This window comes from Aquarana catesbeiana, linkage group LG01 (genome assembly GCF_042186555.1).
Source record: "Aquarana catesbeiana isolate 2022-GZ linkage group LG01, ASM4218655v1, whole genome shotgun sequence".
Taxonomy (NCBI): Eukaryota; Metazoa; Chordata; class Amphibia; order Anura; family Ranidae; genus Aquarana; species Aquarana catesbeiana.
The window spans coordinates 585,759,994-585,779,584 of record NC_133324.1 but is presented as its reverse complement, the minus strand read 5'-3'; the positions used below and the strand labels follow the sequence as shown (position 1 = coordinate 585,779,584).

Here is a 19,591-nt window from a genome sequence, read left to right as displayed (position 1 = left end):
TAAATTTGGCCCTTAGGTGTTGTTGTGGCCACAACAACGTAAGCCCTCACAGGGCCCTGCTGTGAAATATTAGATCAAGAATTGTAATTACATGCCCCTGTTGAACAGGGGCAGAAAAACTGGGCCTTTGGTGGTGGTGGTGGTGGTGCTGGTGCCACAACACTGTAAGTCCTCACTCGCTCTTGGTGGGTGCAGAAATGGGCCCTGCTGTGAAATATTAGATCAAGAATTGTAATTACATGCCCCTGTTGAACAGGGGCAGAAAAATTGGGCCTTTGGTGGTGGTGGTGGTGGTGCTGGTGCCACAACACTGCAACCCCTCACAGACACTCTAGTTGGAACGCAGGAACGAGCCCTGCTGCAAAGTATTGCATCAAAAATTGTAATTACATGCCCCTGTTAAACAGGGGCAGAAAAATTGGGCCTTAGGCGCTGGTGCTGGTGCTACAACACTGCAACCCCTCACAGACACTCTAGTTGGAACGCAGGAACGAGCCCTGCTGCAAAGTATTGCATCAAAAATTGTAATTACACGCCCCTGTTAAACAGGGGCAGAAAAATTGGGCCTTAGGCACTGGTGCTGGTGCCACAACACTGCAACCCCTCACAGACACTCTAGTTGGAATGCAGGAACGAGCCCTGCTGCAAAGTATTGCATCAAAAATTTTAATCACACGCCCCTGTTAAACAGGGGCTGAAAAATTGTGCCTTAGGCATTGGTGGTGGCACCCAGAACCAAAAATGTTCTTTCAAGCTATCAGCGTGATGATTGAGGAGGAAGAGGATAATTACTCAGGGATAGTCACTCAGCATCAGCATAGGCAGTCTTTAAAGGGATCTGAGATTTTTTAAAAAATTATTCGGTTACATCAGCATCAGGTGCTTGGTAGCTGGTGGTGATCCAAGACTGATTCATTTTTATGAAGGTCAGTCGATCGACCGAGTCGGTGGACAGACGCACCCTGTGATCGGTTACAAAGCCTCCAGCAGCACTGAATGTGCGTTCCGAAAGAACGCTGGATGCAGGAAAGGCCAGTAGCTCAATTGCATACTGTGCAAGCTCTGGCCAGTGATCCATCCTCAAGACCCAGTAACCCAGAGGATTTTCGGTGGGAAAGGTGTCCAAGCCTGATCTTGCCCCTAGGTATTCCTGCACCATGTAAAACAGACGCTGGCGATGGTTGCTGGAACCAATCATACCTTGGGGTTGCGGACCAAAAAATTGTCTGAACACATCGGTCAGACGGCCACCTTCTCCACCGCTCCTTCTTTGACTGACCGAAGCCTCAGCAACACGTTGTCCAGAAACAGGAGTTTGTAACCTCCCAGTCTCTGGGAACGCGTTGCACAGACCTTTCTGCAAGGCCTCCCGAAGATGTTTCATCCTCTGCTCCCTCTGCGATGGCAAGATAAGGTCCGCAACCTTACCCTTGTAACGTGGATCAAGGAGGGTTGCCAGCCAGTATTGGTCCTTGATACCATGAATACGAGGATCCTTACGCAGGCTTTGCAGGATCAGGGAGGCCATGCAGCGTAGGTTTGCTGAGGCATTCGGTCCGGAGTCCTCTGGGTCACTAAGGACGACATGGTCCGCAGCCACCTCCTCCCAGCCACATACAAGTCCATGTGTTTCTTGGGACTGATCCCTTAAAGACTGCTGCTGATGCTGAGTGCCAGGCTCCACCTCCATACTGACACAATCTTCCTCCTCCTCCTCCTCGTCCTCTTCCTGTGTGATTGGCGGGCATGCAGAAACACTGTCTGGATAAAGGGGGTCTTGAGAGCTAAGGAAGTCCTCCTCTTCCTGCCTCTGTTCTGCCTCAAGTGCCCTGTCCATTATTCCACGCAGCGTGTGCTCCAACAGGTGGACAGTGTCACTGATGCATGCACTGTCACTGCTCACCATCCTCGTGGCCTCCTCAAATGGTGACAGGACAGTGCATGCATCCCTGATCATGGCCCACTGGCGTGGGGAAAAAAAACCAAGCTCCCCTGACCCTGTCCTGGTGCCATAGTCGCACAGGTACTCATTGATGGCCCTCTGCTGTGTGTGCAGCCGCTGCAGCATGGCCAACGTTGAGTTCCACCTGGTGGGCATGTCACAGATTAGGCGGTTCTTGGGCAGGTTAAACTCCTTTTGGAGGTCCGTCAGCCGAGCACTGGCATTATATGACCGGTGGAAATGCACACAGACTTTCCTGGCCTGCCTCAGGACATCCTGTAAGCCCGGGTACCTGCCCAAGAACCGCTGCACCACCAAGTTAAGGACGTGAGCCAAACAGGGCACATGGGTCATTTGTCCCTGTCTGAGGGCAGAGAGGAGGTTGGTGCCATTGTCGCAAACCACCATTCCTGCCTTAAGTTGGCGTGGCGTCAACCACCTCTGAACCTGCCCCTGCAGAGCTGACAGAACCTCTGCCCCAGTGTGGCTCCTGTCCCCCAAGCACACCAGCTCAAGCACCGCATGGCATCTTTTGGCCTGCGTACTTGCGTAGCCCCTTGAATGGCTACGGAGCACCGCTGGTTCCGAGGACAAAGCACAGGAAGAGGCCATGGAGGAAGAAGAAGAGGAGGGGGTGGAGGAGAGAGGTGTGTCACAATCATTAGCATTTTGGAGGCGTGGTGGCGAAACAACCTCCAACACTACTGCACCTTGTCCTGCATCCTTCCCAGCTGCCAGCAGAGTCACCCAATGCGCCGTGAAACTTAAATAAGGTCCCTGTCCATGCCTGCTGGACCATGAGTCAGCGGTACTATGCGCCTTACCGCTGACCGCCCTGTCCAGCGAGGCATGGACATTGCCTTCCACATGCCGGTAGAGAGCCGGAATTGCCTTCCGTGAGAAAAAATGGCGTTTAGGTACCTGCCACTGAGGAACCACACATTCCACAAACTCACGGAAGGGGGCAGAGTCTACCAACTGAAAAGGCAGCAGTTGAAGTGCTAGCAATTTTGCCAAGCTAGCATTCAACCGCTGGGCATGTGGATGGCTGGGAGCAAACTTCTTTCGGCGGTGCAGCAGCTGGGGCAGGGAAATTTGCCTGGTACAATCTGACGTCGGTGTACCAAAAGCAGATTGCCCACAAGTACTTGGCTGTGACACACCTAATTCTACACCTTCATTCCTCTCAGTGCAGGTCTCAGAGAGGACTGAAGGTATAGTGTGGTTGGAGATCTCAGCTTATGAGGAGCAAGGAGAGGTCCTCTTTGTTCTTTGGTGTGGGTCTTTTAGATACGCTTGCCAACGAACTGCATGGCAGGTCAACATATGTCTGGTCAAGCATGTGGTACCCAAGCGGGAGATGTTTTGGCCACGCGAGATATGCTTGAGACATATGTTGCAAATAGCAGCGGTGCGATCTGATGCACTCGTCTCAAAAAAGGCCCACACCAAAGAACTTTTTGAATAACGCGCAGAGACTGCAGCGCCCTGCACATGTGGAGCTTTGGGGTGTGATGCAGTCAATGTGCTGCCCTTAGGATGGCCCCTGGAGGGCATCCTGCCTCGTTGATGATGTGCCGCCTCCTCCTCTCTCCTATCAGGCACCCACGTTGAGTCAGTGACCTCATCATCCCCTCCCTCCTCATCACCGGAGCAAACCTGGCAGTATGCTGCAGCAGGGGGAGCATGACTGCCAGATTGCTGTCCTTCTTGGGCACCCCCTCTGTCTGCGCTCATGTTACTGCCTTCATCGAGCTCAGTATCATCAGAGCCTTCCAAACGCTGGGCATCCTCCTGGAGCATGTGCCCAACACTGTGGTCAAACAGTTTGAGGGACTCCTCAGGAGGACATGGTGGGGCTAGGGAAGGAGTCGCTGATGACATTGAGCCGAGGGAAGAGGCCGCTGCTTTGCCAGACAAAGTACCCTGGGCATGGGTGAGAGAGGATGAGGAGGATGAGGATGGCTTGGTCATCTACTCGGCCAAGTCTTCCGCATGTTGTGGCTCAACACGGCCAGCTGCCGAAAAAAAGCCCAAGCGTGTCCCACGGCCACATGCTGATGAGGATGCACCGTCTCCATGACCAGCACTAGACACAGAGCCTGCTTGCCCTCTCTTATTGGCTTGTGACTGTCTGCCTCTCCTTCTTGGCCTTCCAGACATACTAATGGCCTGTAGCTGCACTAAGCTGGGGGATATATATATATATATATATATATATATATATATATATATATATATGTACTGATACTGCAGCTAGCAAAATCAACTGCCTGCCTGTAGTATGAGAACACCACCAACCTTCTACAGGTAGCTTTAGCTGAACACTGTGAGGTGGATGCACCCCACTAACTTGTAGGTTTAGCTGAACACTGTGAGCAGGACGCACTGCACTAACTGTAAATAGTCTAGCTGCCTGACTGTGGTACTAATAGGATCAAAAGAACACCAGTAATTTTCTTCAGGTAGCTGTATATACTGTAACAAGACAAGCCTGCCTGTCAGTAAGAAGATAACAGGAACGGATCTAGCTGAACACTGTGAGCAGGACGCACTGCACTAACTTGTAGGTTTAGCTGAACACTGTGAGGTGGACGCACCACACTAACTTGTAGGTTTAGCTAAACACTGTGAGCAGGACGCACCCCACTAACTTGTAGGTTTAGCTGAACACTGTGAGGTGGACGCACCACACTAACTTGTAGGTTTAACTGAACACTGAGCAGGACGCACCCCACTAACTTTTGTAGGTTTAGCTGAACACTGTGAGCAGGACGCACTGCACTAACTGTAAATAGTCTAGCTGCCTGACTGTGGTACTAATAGGATCAAAAGAACACCAGTAATTTTCTTCAGGTAGCTGTATATACTGTAACAAGACAAGCCTGCCTGTCAGTAAGAAGATAACAGGAACGGATCTAGCTGAACACTGTAAGCAGGACGCACCGCACTAACTTGAAGGTTTAGCTGAACACTGAGCAGGACGCACCCCACTAACTTTTGTAGGTTTAGCTGAACACTGTGAGCAGGACGCACTGCACTAACTGTAAATAGTCTAGCTGCCTGGCTGTGGTACTAATAGGATCAAAAGAACACCAGTAATTTTCTTCAGGTAGCTGTATATACTGTAACAAGACAAGCCTGCCTGTCAGTAGGAAGATAACAGGAACGGATCTAGCTGAACACTGTGAGCAGGACGCACTGCACTAACTTGTAGGTTTAGCTGAACACTGTGAGGTGGACGCACCACACTAACTTGTAGGTTTAGCTGAACACTGTGAGCAGGACGCACCCCACTAACTTGTAGGTTTAGCTGAACACTGTGAGCAGGATGCACTGCACTAACTGTAAATAGTCTAGCTGCCTGACTGTGGTACTAATAGGATCAAGAGAACACCAGTAATTTTCTTCAGGTAGCTGTATATACTGTAACAAGACAAGCCTGCCTGTCAGTAAGAAGATAACAGGAACGGATCTAGCTGAACACTGTGAGCAGGACAGGACGCACTGCACTAACTGTAAATAGTCTAGCTGCCTGACTGTGGTACTAATAGGATCAAAGGAACACCAGTAATTTTCTTCAGGTAGCTGTAAATACTGTAACAAGACAAGCCTGCCTGTCAGTAGGAAGATAACAAGAACGGATCTAGCTAAACTGAATACAGTGTATATATATATATATATATGCAACACCTGGGATGCATATATATACACAATACACTGTAAGTGCAGCTAACTGACTGACTGTTCTGCCTAATCTATCTAACTCAAATCAAATGACCCTGTCTGTCTCTCTCTCTCTCAATGAATGCCGGAACACACACTACACAGGGCCGCCGTGCAGGCGGCCTTATATAGTGTGGGGCGTGTACTAAATCCCCTGAGCCATAATTGGCCAAAGCCTCCTTGGCTTTGGCCAATTACGGCTCTCTGTTCAGGCGGCGCTGTGATTGGCCAAGCATGCGGGTCATAGTGCATGCTTGGCCAATCATCAGCCAGCAATGCACTGCGATGCCGCAGTGAATTATGGGCCGTGACGCGCCACACGAATTTGGCGTGAACGGCCCATATCGTTCGCAATTCGACGAACGATCGAACAGCCGATGTTCGAGTCGAACCTGGGTTCGACTCGAACACAAAGCTCATCCCTATCAGTGACTCTGAAAGTTTTGCAGCCAATGCATCAGCAAGACAGCCAAGTAACTAGAATTTTCAAAAACAGGGTCCTATTATATTTCTCTCAGTATTTCTACATGAAGCTTTTCTGTCTTGATCTCCTCCCTGTGTGCATCACAGCAAAACTTTAATTGCCTTTGGGTCCACTGAACTTTTGTTAGTTGGTTTTTTTCCATCATATGCTGAATTTGAATTTCACAGGATAAATAAATACCATATCAAAAAAGAAATGGAGCTCTTCCAGAAATAAATAAAATGAGAACACTGAGTTGTGCCTTTCCTTGTTAAAGAGCAATATGTTCTGTACAGTTTCTGATAGCCAATACATATTTTACTCTCCAGCATTTAAAAGAAAAAAAATATTACGATAGTGGTATATTTCACTAGATTACCCACAAGCTGGTTGTAGGTCTGTGGTAAGAAAAGTGGTACCCCACATATTTAAATGTACAAGCCTCTGTAGGTCAAAAACGATGTTTCACATTCTATCATGTGTTCATATCATGTGACATCCTGAACCACAAGCCAGAAATTTTCAGCATCATACTCAAGATTCTAAGATTCAAGATTGATGAGTATTGGACAGAGAAATGTATGCAGTCACATCTGTATGTAACTGGTGAAATTAAAACCGCTATGGCATAAGAGAATAGAAGAGGAATGGCGAGTCTAAATCCAGTGGTAATTGCTGGCAGTTACAAAATTCAGTGTCGAAATAAATTCACGTCTCCTCTCACTTCAATGGCCATAACACACAGCAATTATAATAACAGGGGAAAACCATGCCAGCACATTTACAAAACCAGCAGATGGAAAATTCATAGTAACTGGACACAAATAAATATAAAGAAATCTTTTTAAAAGGCTATGGTGCACACCTACAGCCTCAGCTTTTCAAATGACTCTGATATGATATACTGGATTTGAAGACATAATACTGGCAATAGCCTTATTATTTTGAAATAGAGATTTGTGTATCTTGGCTGCATTTTTAAATTTTGAACCCATGAATATCAAAAAGGGATACATATTCCTGAAATAAACAAGGTTCTAGAGGTTGAATATGTCTTTTGAATGAAATGGCCTATACACACACACAGGCACTCAGAAAAGCATTTCTTCACACACTGTCACATTACAATGAAAGGTAATTGCAGCACCTATGGAACTGATGCTATAGTCTCTATTCTGTGCCGGGCAAACCACAATTAGTAACTGGCTGATTGTGTACTCAATAATCACCACATGCACTCACTAACAGAGTAATCTGCAGTTGTTTCCAGCCACTAAGATCAGAAACACCTGACATGACATCTTTATTTCAGAGTAGGTTTGAATGAAGATGTAGGAAAAATGCCAGCTTGCCTCAAATGGTAAAAGTAAAAAACATCTGGATTGCTCATTGCCCATACCATTTAAAAATGCTTATCCCTTTCATGGTACATACTAAATTTACACTGTATAAAGTGATTGTAAAGATTTTTCTTTTTCATAACAAACATGTTATGCTTATGTGCTTTGTAATGGTTTTGCACAGAGCAGCCCTGATCCTCCACTTTTTGGGACCCCCTGCCAGCGCTCCTGGCTCCTCCTTCCTTCCAAATGCCAAATTGATGCACACAGTGCAGCTCGGTCCCATTCCCCACTCTCTGGTCACAGGGGCATCCCTATGAAGGGAGTGCAGACCGCACCCTGGAGACACCCGCCAGAGGGGTGACACCAGGGCCATCGATAGGAAGGGTACCACCAGGCCTCCTGTATTACAGTCAATTACAGATAATCTGTGTCTGTGTCTCTTTATCCAGCACCTGAAAGCTGGTTTCTCCCTATCTCCTTCCCGCCAGCTTTTACCTGCTGGAGGAAGAGACACAGACACAGTGGGGTTGATTTACTAAAGGCAAATAGACTGTGCACTTTGCAAGGGCAGTTGCACTCTGCAAGGGCAGTTGCTCCAGAGCATACTAAATGAGGTAAAGATTCACTTGCAAAGAATACCCAATCACGAGCAAGGAAAATGTTAGAAATGGCATTTTTTCTTTTACACGATTGGATGATTGAAGTAAACAGAGCTTCACCTCATTTAATAAGCTCTGGAGCAACTGCTCTTGCAGAGTAAAACTGCACTTTGCCTTTAGTATTTGCCTTTAGTAAATCAACCCCAGTGCATCATTCTTTAATTATCCTCCTGTTCTGCCACACTGATCCCCCTCCCTGTACTGCCCACATCTGATTCCCCCCTGTGTGCCCGGGCTATCCCCTCATCCCCCCACAACTTCAGCCGGCTTCACTCTCCCGCTGGCTGCTGCGGGTGTACATGTGGATGGAGAGTGGGGGAAGGGGTCAGTAAATGTATCATTTACCGGTCCATTATTTTTCTGAATTGGACACAGTGAGTGATCGGTACACATTGCTCATGTGTCTATTCATAACTGAACATAGTAAACTGTGTTTACTATGCTTCCGTTTATAAATGAACAGGAGCCTCTGTCTCCTGTTAATTCACCTTCAGTGCAGCGGAGGGTACAGAAAAAGGAATCAAAGAATCTGTGTCCTCAATTCCTTTCTCTGTCTCAAAGGTGAGATGTTAGGGGTCTGTTTAGACCGATAATATTTCAACCACAACGGCGTTGCAAAAAAAGAATTGTAAAAAATCATTTGAAAAATGTAAAAAATAAATAGAAATAATTTTTACAATTGTAAAAAATAATTTTTAAAAATTGGAAAAAATAATTTAAAAACTTTTTAATTTTTGGGGAGGGGTTGGTGACACCATTTTTTACTGCACCAGGTGACACCAATCCTAGTGAGGCCACTGCATTTGATTGACAGGAGCAGGAGCCAATGGCTCTTGCTGCTCTCACTGTCCATGAGTCCAGTGAGGAGGGAGAGAGAAAGTAGCGCAAGTTGCTGAATAGTGCTATAAATTAATTTGCAACAAAGTACCCACAGCTCCATAGCAATAGAGTTAATACATATCTACATAGAAAAATACTCCAAAAATTATACACACTGATGTATATTCATATTAGCAAACAAATCTGTGATAAAGCAAAACCTGGTAAGGTTATACCTCTCATGGACCAAATAGGGGCATAGAATGAGTTTAAGGAAGTGTTGTGATATCCATACTGATATATCATTTAGTAAATTAGTGATGTGCAAGGAGACTGGTGGGTGAACTGAAGGGTAGAAAGAAAGATTTGGGTGTCGTCAGCATAGACATCGTATTTAAAAGTGAGGGAGGCTATCAGCTGATCCAGGGAAGGGGTGTAGATAGAGAATAGATGAAGTCCGAGGATCGAACATAGGGGGAGCCTGAAGGAAAAAGGAGAGGAGGAGGGAGAGTTGTAAGTGACGATGAACGTGTGGTGAGACAGATAAGAGGAGAACCAACAAAAAGTAGAGTCATGAAAGCCAAGAGAATGGAGTTTTTAGGTGATTAATTGGGCATTAGCAAAAAGTTTAGCAACCTCCTCTTTGGTAACAACCTCTTCTTTGGTAACAGGGACATGGAATGTTAGGTGGGGGCAGTGGAGGCCTGTCCATAGGGGGCTCATGGGCTCTGCCCCCCTAGTCACATAAAAAAAAGGGCACTTTAAAAAAAAAAAAAAAAGGTCTTTTAAGTTCACTGTGTTCAGGCGCAGGCGCCAGACACAGTGCACTATGGGAAGCATGACGTCTATGAAATCACGTGATTGCAGACGAGACGCTTCATTTGCCATGTTTTGCCCTGCCTTGTGGCGCAATTCAGTGAGCCTAATTACTTCCTCCCATAGTGTAAGGCTTGCCCTGTATTTGATTGGCACTACACTGCTCTAGACATGGACAGTGCTTTCCCACGGAGCATCGTCGTAGAATGAAAAAATGAAAAAGCCACAAAAAGCAAGTCCTTTGGGTTTAACAATACAGTGTGGGTGATTCTGGAAAATAACACAGACCAGTGCTCCACCACTAGTGATGCTAAGAATGCACTCACCAGAGTTCTAAGGCCATCAGGACCAGTCAAGCCTTTAGAGTCCTTTTACACTGCCAGCTGGCTGCGTTAGCAGTAAAGCGGCGCTAGTTTTAGCGGCACTTTACCGTCGTTTTAGCGGCGCTTTTCAGCTGCTGGGGGGTGCTTTTAACCCCCCCGCTAGTGGCCAAAGAAAGGGTTAAAAGCGCAGAAAATCGCCACTGCCGAAGTATTTTGCAGGCGCTTCGGCAGCAGTGCCCATTCATTTTAATGGGCAGGGGTGGTGGAGGAGCTCTCCTAAGCCCCTCCAAAGATGCTGCTTACAGAACTTTTTCTACTGTCCTGCAAGCGCACTGCTCCAGTGTGAAAGCACTCGGGCTCTCACACTGGGGTTGCAGAGGAAACATTTTTCAGGCACTATTTTTAGCCCTTTAGCGCCTGAAAAATGTCTCCAGTGTGAAAGGGGTCTTAGTGATATTTTTGGCCCACAAAGCCCGAAGCCAACTTTACTTCTTCCTTAAACAGTCCACATGATCTCCTCCAAAAATGAATTCTCCCATGAGTAGATGAGCATCAATCCTCAGAAAGGAAAATGACAGCGTGATTGTGCAACACAGTTTTATTAAAATGCCCTTTAAAATTCCATCCCACAGTTTATGCTCTTACATGTAAAAGTGCCCAGATCAGCACCAGCTCGATTAGCATATCTGGATGCACAAAAAAAAAAAAAACAACACTCTGTCAGATTATTCGGTGTGCTCCGCTGTTACTCTTACCCATGCCTTCCACTACAGAACGGATGTAATGTCAATTTTCGGTCCACGGTATTCAGACAGCGATCTGACCTCTATGCATTTCACTTTGATAGCATCATCAGGACTTCCTGATGATGTTATCACAGCGAAATGCATAGAAAGTGAAGTTGGCTTTGGGCTTTGTGGACTAAAAATATCACTAAAGGCTTGGCTGGTCCTGGTGGCATTAGGGCTCTGGTGAGTGAATTCTTAGCATCACTAGTGGTGGAGCACTGGTCTGTGTTTATTTCTAGAATCACTCACACAAGAGCACGGTGGATGGAATGAAGTATACCAAGGGTTAAACATTGAACTATATTGTTAAACACAAAGGACTTGATTTTTGTTTTTTTCATTTTTCACAAGCCTGTTTATTGATAAATTTTTGTGATACAGTTTTTTCACTATAAAAAGGTTGATCTTTTTATGATCTTTTGAATGACATCTATCCATATTGAATGTATATGTTTATTTAACATATATCACGAATGCACATTTATAGGAACAGCGCCTATTTTAATTGTTTGTTTTTGTTTTCTATGAGTAACTGTTTGGCAGTTGGAGGGATATGAGGTTGAAAACAGGAAGAGCGTGAAGCTAATAGGGTAGTGATCAGAGAGAGGAAAAGGATTGTTGAAAGCTTGCAAGAAGTACAAAGGTAGGAGAATACAAGGTCAAGGTCAAAAGAAGAGCATAAGCTAATAAGTTTAGAAGTAGCTGAAGTATTTAAAATAAAAGGGATGTTGAAGTCAATGAGAATGATTGTGGGAATTTCAGAGGAGAGAAAGTAAGGTAGCCGAGCAGAGAAGTCATCAAGCAAGCTTGATGCCGGATCAGGAGGCTGATAGATCACAGTAATTCCCAAAGCAACCGGAGAAAGTAGACAAAAATAGTGAGCTTCAAACAAGGCGAGGGACAGAGAGGGAGGTGAGGGAAGAGCTTGGATAGTGCTTTGTGGGAATGGAAGGATTTCAACCCCACCTCTCTTTGGTCCACTGGGAGGATGAGTCCAGAAGAGGTCATCATGGGATAAGGCAGCAGGAGAGGCAGAGTCAGATTGAAGCCAGGTTTCAATAACACAAAAGGGTTGATTTACTAAAACGGGAGGGTGCAAAATCTGGTGCAGCTCTGTACAGAAACCAATCAGCTTCCAGGTTTTTTTCTCAAAGCCTAATTGAACAAGCTAAAGTTAGAAGCTGATTGGCTACCATTTACATCTGCACCAGATTTTGCACCCTCCAATTTTAGTAAATCAACCCCATTGGAGGTTAAAGGAGTTGGTGATAAAAAGGTCCTGGGCGGAGTGGGGTTTGTTACAGACTGAGCAAGCTACAGGGGTAGAGAATAGGGATGACAGAAAGAGAGTTTAAGGAGATAAGCATGAAGCAAAACTGTTAGCAATTTGTTAGTTTCAGTTAAAGGTGGATGCTGAGAGCACCATAGATTACCATGAAGCAAAATTATTAACAAAGAGTCAGTTTAAGGGAGCTGTAAAGGCACTAGTTTTTTTTATCTTAATAAATTCTATGCATTAGGATAAAAAAAGTTTGTGTGTAGCAGCCTCCCCAGCACCCCCTAATTACTTACCTGAGCCCCATATCTCTCCAGCGATGTCCACGAATGTCTAAGCCATCCAGGACACTCCTCCTGATTAGCTGAGACACAGCAGCAGCACCATTGGCTCCCGTGTCAGTCAATCTGGGGAGAGAGGGGGTGGGGCCGGGTCAGGGCTCTGTGTCTGAGTGGATACACGGCGGTCTGACTCAGCTCGGGTGCCCCCATAGAGAGCTGCTGACTGAGGGGGCACTCGATAGGAGGGAGGGGCCAGGAGCAGCAAAAAAGGACCTGAGAAGAGGGGGATCCAGGTTGCTCTGTGCAAAACCAACTGCACAGAGGAGGTAAGTATAACATGTTTGTTATTAAAAAAAAAAAAACCTTTACAATCACTTTAAGTTAAAGGTGGATGCTGAGATGCTGAGCAGCATAGATTACCATGAAGCAAAATTGAATCTATCAAGGTTTTCTATCTTGTCTGCTCAGTAGACCTTAGATGGAAACTGTGATCTAATGTTCATATGCATCGTTCTGAAAATGTTGTTACACATCACATGACTGGGAGACAGGATACACCTTTGAATATATCACTGCACCCAGCACTGAAAACAGTGTCAGAGTAGAAGCTTCTTTCATTGTATCTCCAACCTCTGAAAGTCTTTAACTGCTGCTGAACCACAACAGTGTTTTATTGCTATGGAAAGAACAGTGCAGCGCTGGATATATATCTCAAAATGAAAATGTGTAAATACAATATATCAATGAAAAATATGATGTCAACAGGTGACAAACTAATAAAATGATATCAACCAGTGTACGATTAATCTAACATAATAGATAGTACAACAGTGAAAAATGAATATATGCAGGTGAAAATCTGATGACCTCAGTTGTGACGAAACGGCCATAGGGTCACAACGCTAGCACGCATGCGCGATTCTATTTTAAACGGCGGTGGAGTTTTTTTCGTTTCCCCTGCCAGAAGTTTTATATTTGTTTTATATTTGTTTTGTACGGTATTTTAATAAACCAACATAGTCTCCCTGCACTATTGGAGTCTTCTTTTCTTCTTGGCACTTATGGACAATCCTTGCTGGATTCCATTGGAGAGAAAACTTTGATTGCCATATGAGGAAGGCTCCCGAGTCAGCATCCTTTGGACAGCACCTTGGTATTGCTGGCTAGCCTTCTTGCAAGCCGGAGGAATATCTACAGAGCTCCCTGCGGGACACCTCCTGAGGTCCATTTATTTCTACTGAGCCTGTTTAGACCCCCCTGAATAAGGGCGGTCGCATGCTGTCTGGTAAGCCTCCAACATTATTCATTAGGTGGTGGGCAGCACCTGCTGTGGAATATTGATCCAGGATTTCATATTGGAACACCATTGTTTTTTTGGGACTTTAATTTTTTTGGACTTTATTAACTTTTAATTTTCACCTGCATATATTTATTTTTCACTGTTGTACTGTCTATTATGTTAGATTAATCGTACACTAGTTGATATAATTTTATTAGTTTGTCACCTGTTGACATCATATTTTTCATTGATATATTGTATTTACACATTTTCATTTTGAGATGTATATCCAGCGCTGCACTATTCTTTCCATATCCATTTTTTGTGCCCTTATATCGGGGTTATAGTGTTCAGCAGCAGGATTCCTTTCACGGTTTTTTAGTTAATCATTAATAATTTTTCACGTACAGCACATGCACCTACTGTGAATCTTTTTTTTGTATATTTAGTGTTTTATTGCTATTTTATCCACATTGTAGATTTTTCCCTCTTTCTGTTTTGGTGACAACATTGTCACCAAAACAGGACATAAAAAGTAATGCATTTTTTGTGTCTTTTACATATGCCTGGATTTCAGCTTTAGTTTTACTGAACACCAATGAGTTTGAGACTGATAGTAGATATTTAGCTGCAGATTATTGGCCATCATATTGTCAGCAGTTTAAATATGCAATTATGGCCCTAAATCTTAGTGTTTTTAAAGGAAAGTAATTCCAGAGTGTAGCTGATATCAAGTACAGCAGAAAGAGAGGATTGGACATAGCTGTATATCATTAAGTAAGGAAAGTGGAAGACAAAGAGATCATTGTGTGAACTCATGACACAAATATAGTGTAAGATTTAATGGCCAGCATAATAGAGGAGAGGTGGCTTCCCTCTATCATGTGAAGTTTAACACAGCCAGGGCCTTATGTAGCATAGGGATACATATAACAGAGCCTCTATCATGGCATACTCGCAATTACTTAATTATTTAATATGCAGACAATAAACAACACATTTGCACACATAACAATGCCTAGATATAGCACAAATATGACAATATGTAGGCTACAAATGAGCATTCATGGCAATACATAGGAACAAAAACAAGCAATGCTAGAAGAGCATAGACAACAAATGAGCAATTGCTTAAATACACTTGTGTCTGCTACAATATGTGTCCAATAAACCGATAATTGTGGCATTACGTGGGAAACAAAAGGGCTGCTCTGACATTATGCAGGCAACAAATGGACAGTATCCTGGAAACCATTGGGTTATGGAGAAAATCAAATTCAGTTACGATAAGTGAAACCCAGTGTGTCTCCCTGTGCCCTCTTACTTATACTGTCAACACTGCCAGCCCAGCCAGTAGATATTCACCCATCTACCACACATCTCCAGTACACAAATAGTGGTACTTGAGGAAGAGAGAGCACAGCCCACACCTCCTCTTGCCTCTCTCATATGCATCAATTACCTTTTGCTCTGGAAGGCTAAGTAGATTGCTACCAGTCCTCAAGGAAAAGAAAATTTGGTCAGAGCTTTTTTTTTTTTTTTTTTTTTTTTGCTTAAATTGTACCTAAAGCCAAAACTTTTTTGTTCTTTTTTTTTTTTTTTTGTTTTGGAAAGAATAGGAAGGGTCAGCATCCTTATCAGGTATTTACTGCTGTCTGTGTTCCCTCTGGGGAGAAAACCTAGTTACCAGGACACAGTGGGGTTGATTTACTAAAACTAGAGAGTGCAAAATCTGGTGCAGCTCTGCATAGAAACCAATCAGCTTCCAGTTTGTTTTTTTTTTGGTCAAAGCTTAATTGAACAAGCTGAAGTTAGAGGCTGATTGGCTACCATGCACAGCTGCACCACATTCTGCACTCTCCAGTTTTAGTAAATGAACCCCAAAGTGACAATACTAGTGGGAAATCTTTCAATGGGCACACTTGTTGCAGTGACAAGGTGGGCCATAGACAGATTGATTTTCTTTCCTGCAGACACGGGTTGTAACCTTGATTTCCCCATTACTGCAGTAAGTGTTGATGGGAGAATCCCTCCTGTGGAGCCATTGTGTTCTCCCCGCAGAGGGGTGGGGAGCCATCCCCCCAGGGAGAGCACAGTAATTACTGCTAGCAGCTATAACAGCTGCTAGCAATAATCACATGTAAAATCCAACAGGTTGGTTGTACCCCAGTTAATCGATCACCTTGAGTACATTCAGCCTGTCCATACATGGCTCAAATCTCTATGGCCTGCTTAAGGGCCCATTCACAATGAACAGTTTTTGATATGCTTTTGGTGTTTAGGGCTCCATTCAAACCTGTACATCTCCAAAGTTGTGCCGACTTTGGAGTGCAACTTTGGATTGGTGCAACTTGGATACAACTTTGGCTTTGACCAGTGATAATGGACAACTGTTGCACACAAGTTGCATTGTATAACATTCAGGTACAACTTTCATGCAACTTCTAAAGGTTAACACTGAAGTCTATGGCCCTCAGGTTGCATGAAAGTCGGACCAAAGTAGTGTATGAACTACTTAGAAGTTGCTGCAACTTTAAGTCGTGTTTATATGAACAGGAATCATTGGAAAACATGAGGAATGACTTGTCATGCAACTGTGATGTCCAAAGTTGCTAACAAGTCACACAAGTGTGAATGGAGCCTTACAAGCGGAACAAAAATGCATGAAAAATGTATCCCTTTAAATCCTATGGAACTCTTCACACCAATACATGGCTGTGCGCTTTTAAAGTCCTGCATCCTGCATTTTTGGCGCAATGTAAAAAGCACACCAAAAACATACCTCCACATTGAAATGAATAGAAAATGCATCAAAAATGCATAAGCGTTTTTACTGCATTTTATTTTAATGGAGCAATGTGAAAGGGCCCTAAAAGAGAATGTCCCACACTTTGGAGAGATGTCTTTTAATTTCCTATTGTGTCTTCGGGACAAGACCTGAGGGGAAATCTCCCCAATGGTACACGGATGGCAAAAGAGAAAATGTGACAGGGTTTTAACTCTTTCCTACACTATCCAAAACAAAAAAAGGCTTTAGCTTTGATACAATTTAAATATTTGATTTCTTTCCTAAGACCCCTTTCACATGGCATGGACTCCATTTTGATCAGCCGTGGATCTGTCCACTGATCACCTGCTGATCAGAGCAGAGTGGGCGGATGACTGGTCCATGTCCACTCATTTTCTGCAGAGTAGACATGGACAGAGCCAGCTTTGCTATATGAGCGGCCGGGTGTAAACAGACTCTGCTGTCCGTTTACACCCGACCCGACTCTGATCCAATCCACCTAGATGGCGGAGGATGGATTGCTTTTAGCGGACTAGATCGGATTGGAGGTAGATCGGTGTACACGGACACAGTCCATTTACACCTGCCGCTCCACAGGAGTTAATGGACCATCCGATTAGGTTCACCTGAATAACTGACACTATCCAAAACAAAAAAAGGCTTTAGCTTTGATACAATTTAAATATTTGATTTCTTTCCTAAGGCCCCTTTCACATGGCATGGACTCCATTTTGATCAGCCGTGGATCTGTCCACTGATCACCTGCTGATGACTCCGCTGTCTGTTTACACCCGACTGCCCTCTGATCCAATCCACCTAGATGGAGGAGGATGGATTGCTTTTAGCGGACTAGATCGGATTGGAGGTAGATCGGTGTACACGGACACAAGTCCATTTACACCTGCCGCTCCACAGGAGTGAACGGACCGTCCGATTAGGTTCACCTGAATAACTGACAGGCGAACCTGATCAGAAAGATTGTGTGAAAGGGGCCTAAAACTTAACTTGTTGGCTTTCCAACCTCTTTTTTCCATACCACTTTAACAATTACAATTTTGAATCGTAGCTCACTTACTATACCATCTCCTAACTTCCTTCCATATCATAATACTCTCTTTCTCTCTCTCTCTCTATTTCTTTTTCTCTCTCTCTCTCTCGCTCTCTCTCTCTATTTCTTTCTATTTCTCTCTTGTTCTTTACTTCTCTCCCTCTCCTCTATTTCTTTTTCTCTCTCTCCTCTATTTCTCTCTCTCTCCTCTATTTCTTTCTCTCCTCTATTTCTCTCTCTCTCCTCTATTTCTCTTTCTCTCTCTCTCCTCTATTTCTATTTCTCTCTTTTTCTTTCTCTCTCTCTCTCCTCTATTTCTATTTCTCTCTTTTTCTTTTTCTTTCTCTCTCTCTCTCTCTCTCTCTCTCTCTCTCTCTCTCTCTCTCTCTCTCCTCTATTTCTATTTCTCTCTTTCTTTCTCTCTCTCTCACCTCTATTTCTATTTCTCTCTTTTTCTTTCTCTCTCTCCTCTATTTCTATTTCTCTCTTTTTCTTTCTCTCTCTCTCTCTCTCTCTCTCTCTCTCTCTCTCTCTCTCTCTCCTGGACATGCTTAGGAGCACTTCATAGTTCCTAAATATATACAGTACATCTATACAAATCACAGTTTGCTTACAGAAGAATGACATCAAACCTATATTACTTTTGAATGACAAGATGTCACTGCTTTGCTTTCTGTAAAGCATTGTGATGAAATATTTATAGTGGTAATAGACCTTTCCTGAACTTTTTTTTTTTCTATTATTGTGTATGAAGGAAGATGGCGTGACTTTAGGGACAAATGCCTGTTCCATGTTGAAACATCTGCCTGACCTCTTATGCACTCACGGGAGTAGTGGAAATTGGATACACACACATACAGAACACACACACTCACAATGAGATCAGCATAGCAGAGGGAGGATGCTTCAAGTTCAGTTTGCAGCATCAGTTATTAACCTCTTCTGAGCCTAAAGATGATAGCATTGTTAGGTGTCTTAAGGCCTTAATATTCTGTACTCACTTGTCCAGCACAAAGTACAGGTCAAAGGCTCCTTGACAGTTAGGCTCTTCAGCCATAAGGGGAGGACTACAAGACAGTAGAAGCAGTATCGGAGATAGCATCCTCCAGAGCCTTAGGAGCTCCTCAGTCCTGCATCTCTTCATTGTTTTTCCTTTATCTTCTCACACGGGTGGGGTCCTTTAGTACTGCAATAAGTGAAAAAAAAAAGAAAAACAGCCTTAGGGACAGTCTTCTGAGTTCTTCCTTTCTGCAGAACCGTTTCTCTCTTTCTCACACATTTGACACACACACATAGACTAACAGCCCTCGCCGTCTAAGCTTCCATATGTCCCTCCAGCCTTTTCTCTCTTTCCCCCCTTTCATTCCTGTTTCTCATTCTGCTTTGTACCGTCTCTTTCCCTGCTGTGCGTTTCAGCCAGAGGTCTTCGGATGACAACAGAGCTCTCTGTTGTGTCAGCTTCCTGCACAGTGTTCCTTTTCAATCCTTGCCACAAGTTTGACTTTTTTGTGTCAGTAGTTGGAGGTTTTCCCCTGCTCTTTTTTTGCAGTTGGTGACGGTTAGTCCCCCCTTGTCTCTCTCACCTTATATAGAAAGAGGCAATCCGTTGGTTTGCTTCCTGCAGCTGTGAGCAATCTGATAGGAGTACAATGTTGAGTGTATGACTGGGAGGGGTGGAGTAGTCTGGTAAGAGCACGCTTAAAGTATCCAAAACTTTACACACATAATTCTAGCTCTGCTCAGTTACAACACTAAGACTGGCTTAGCGGCTAACCTCATGCAAAATCACTGCTCACAGAAGTCTGTGCATTATCAGAACAACAATAAGTCAGCTGTATGCCTATACAGTTTGTGACACACAAAATTTGTAAAAACGTAAAACAGAACAAAATGTATTCCTTTTTTTTTCTTCATTGTTCCCCTTACCTACAGCATTTCTACTGTACAGATTGATGTGCTTTCACATCATAGCCTATAGAGCTGACTTGTCATGTGCAGCCTGCAGACCCCAGTGTTTCTTGAAGACGTTGCTGGGTCAGG

The 19,591-nt window shown here is 44.2% G+C and overlaps 1 protein-coding gene across 2 annotated transcripts in view; it reads right to left on the bottom strand.

Annotated features, from left to right (window-relative positions):
• The window catches only part of ANTXR2 (ANTXR cell adhesion molecule 2), a 328,021-nt gene extending 308,767 nt beyond the window's left edge, over positions 1-19,254 (bottom strand). Inside the window, exons 1-2 of one of the 2 annotated variants that reach the window (XM_073597974.1) lie at positions 19,135-19,254; positions 18,553-18,737 (exon numbers count right to left, since the gene is read on the bottom strand). In XM_073597974.1, coding sequence (XP_073454075.1) covers positions 18,553-18,695 — 143 coding nt within the window. In that variant the 5' untranslated portion in view covers positions 18,696-18,737; positions 19,135-19,254. The other variant, XM_073597968.1, reaches the window with a different exon arrangement.
• Between the last annotated feature and the right edge of the window lie 337 nt (positions 19,255-19,591).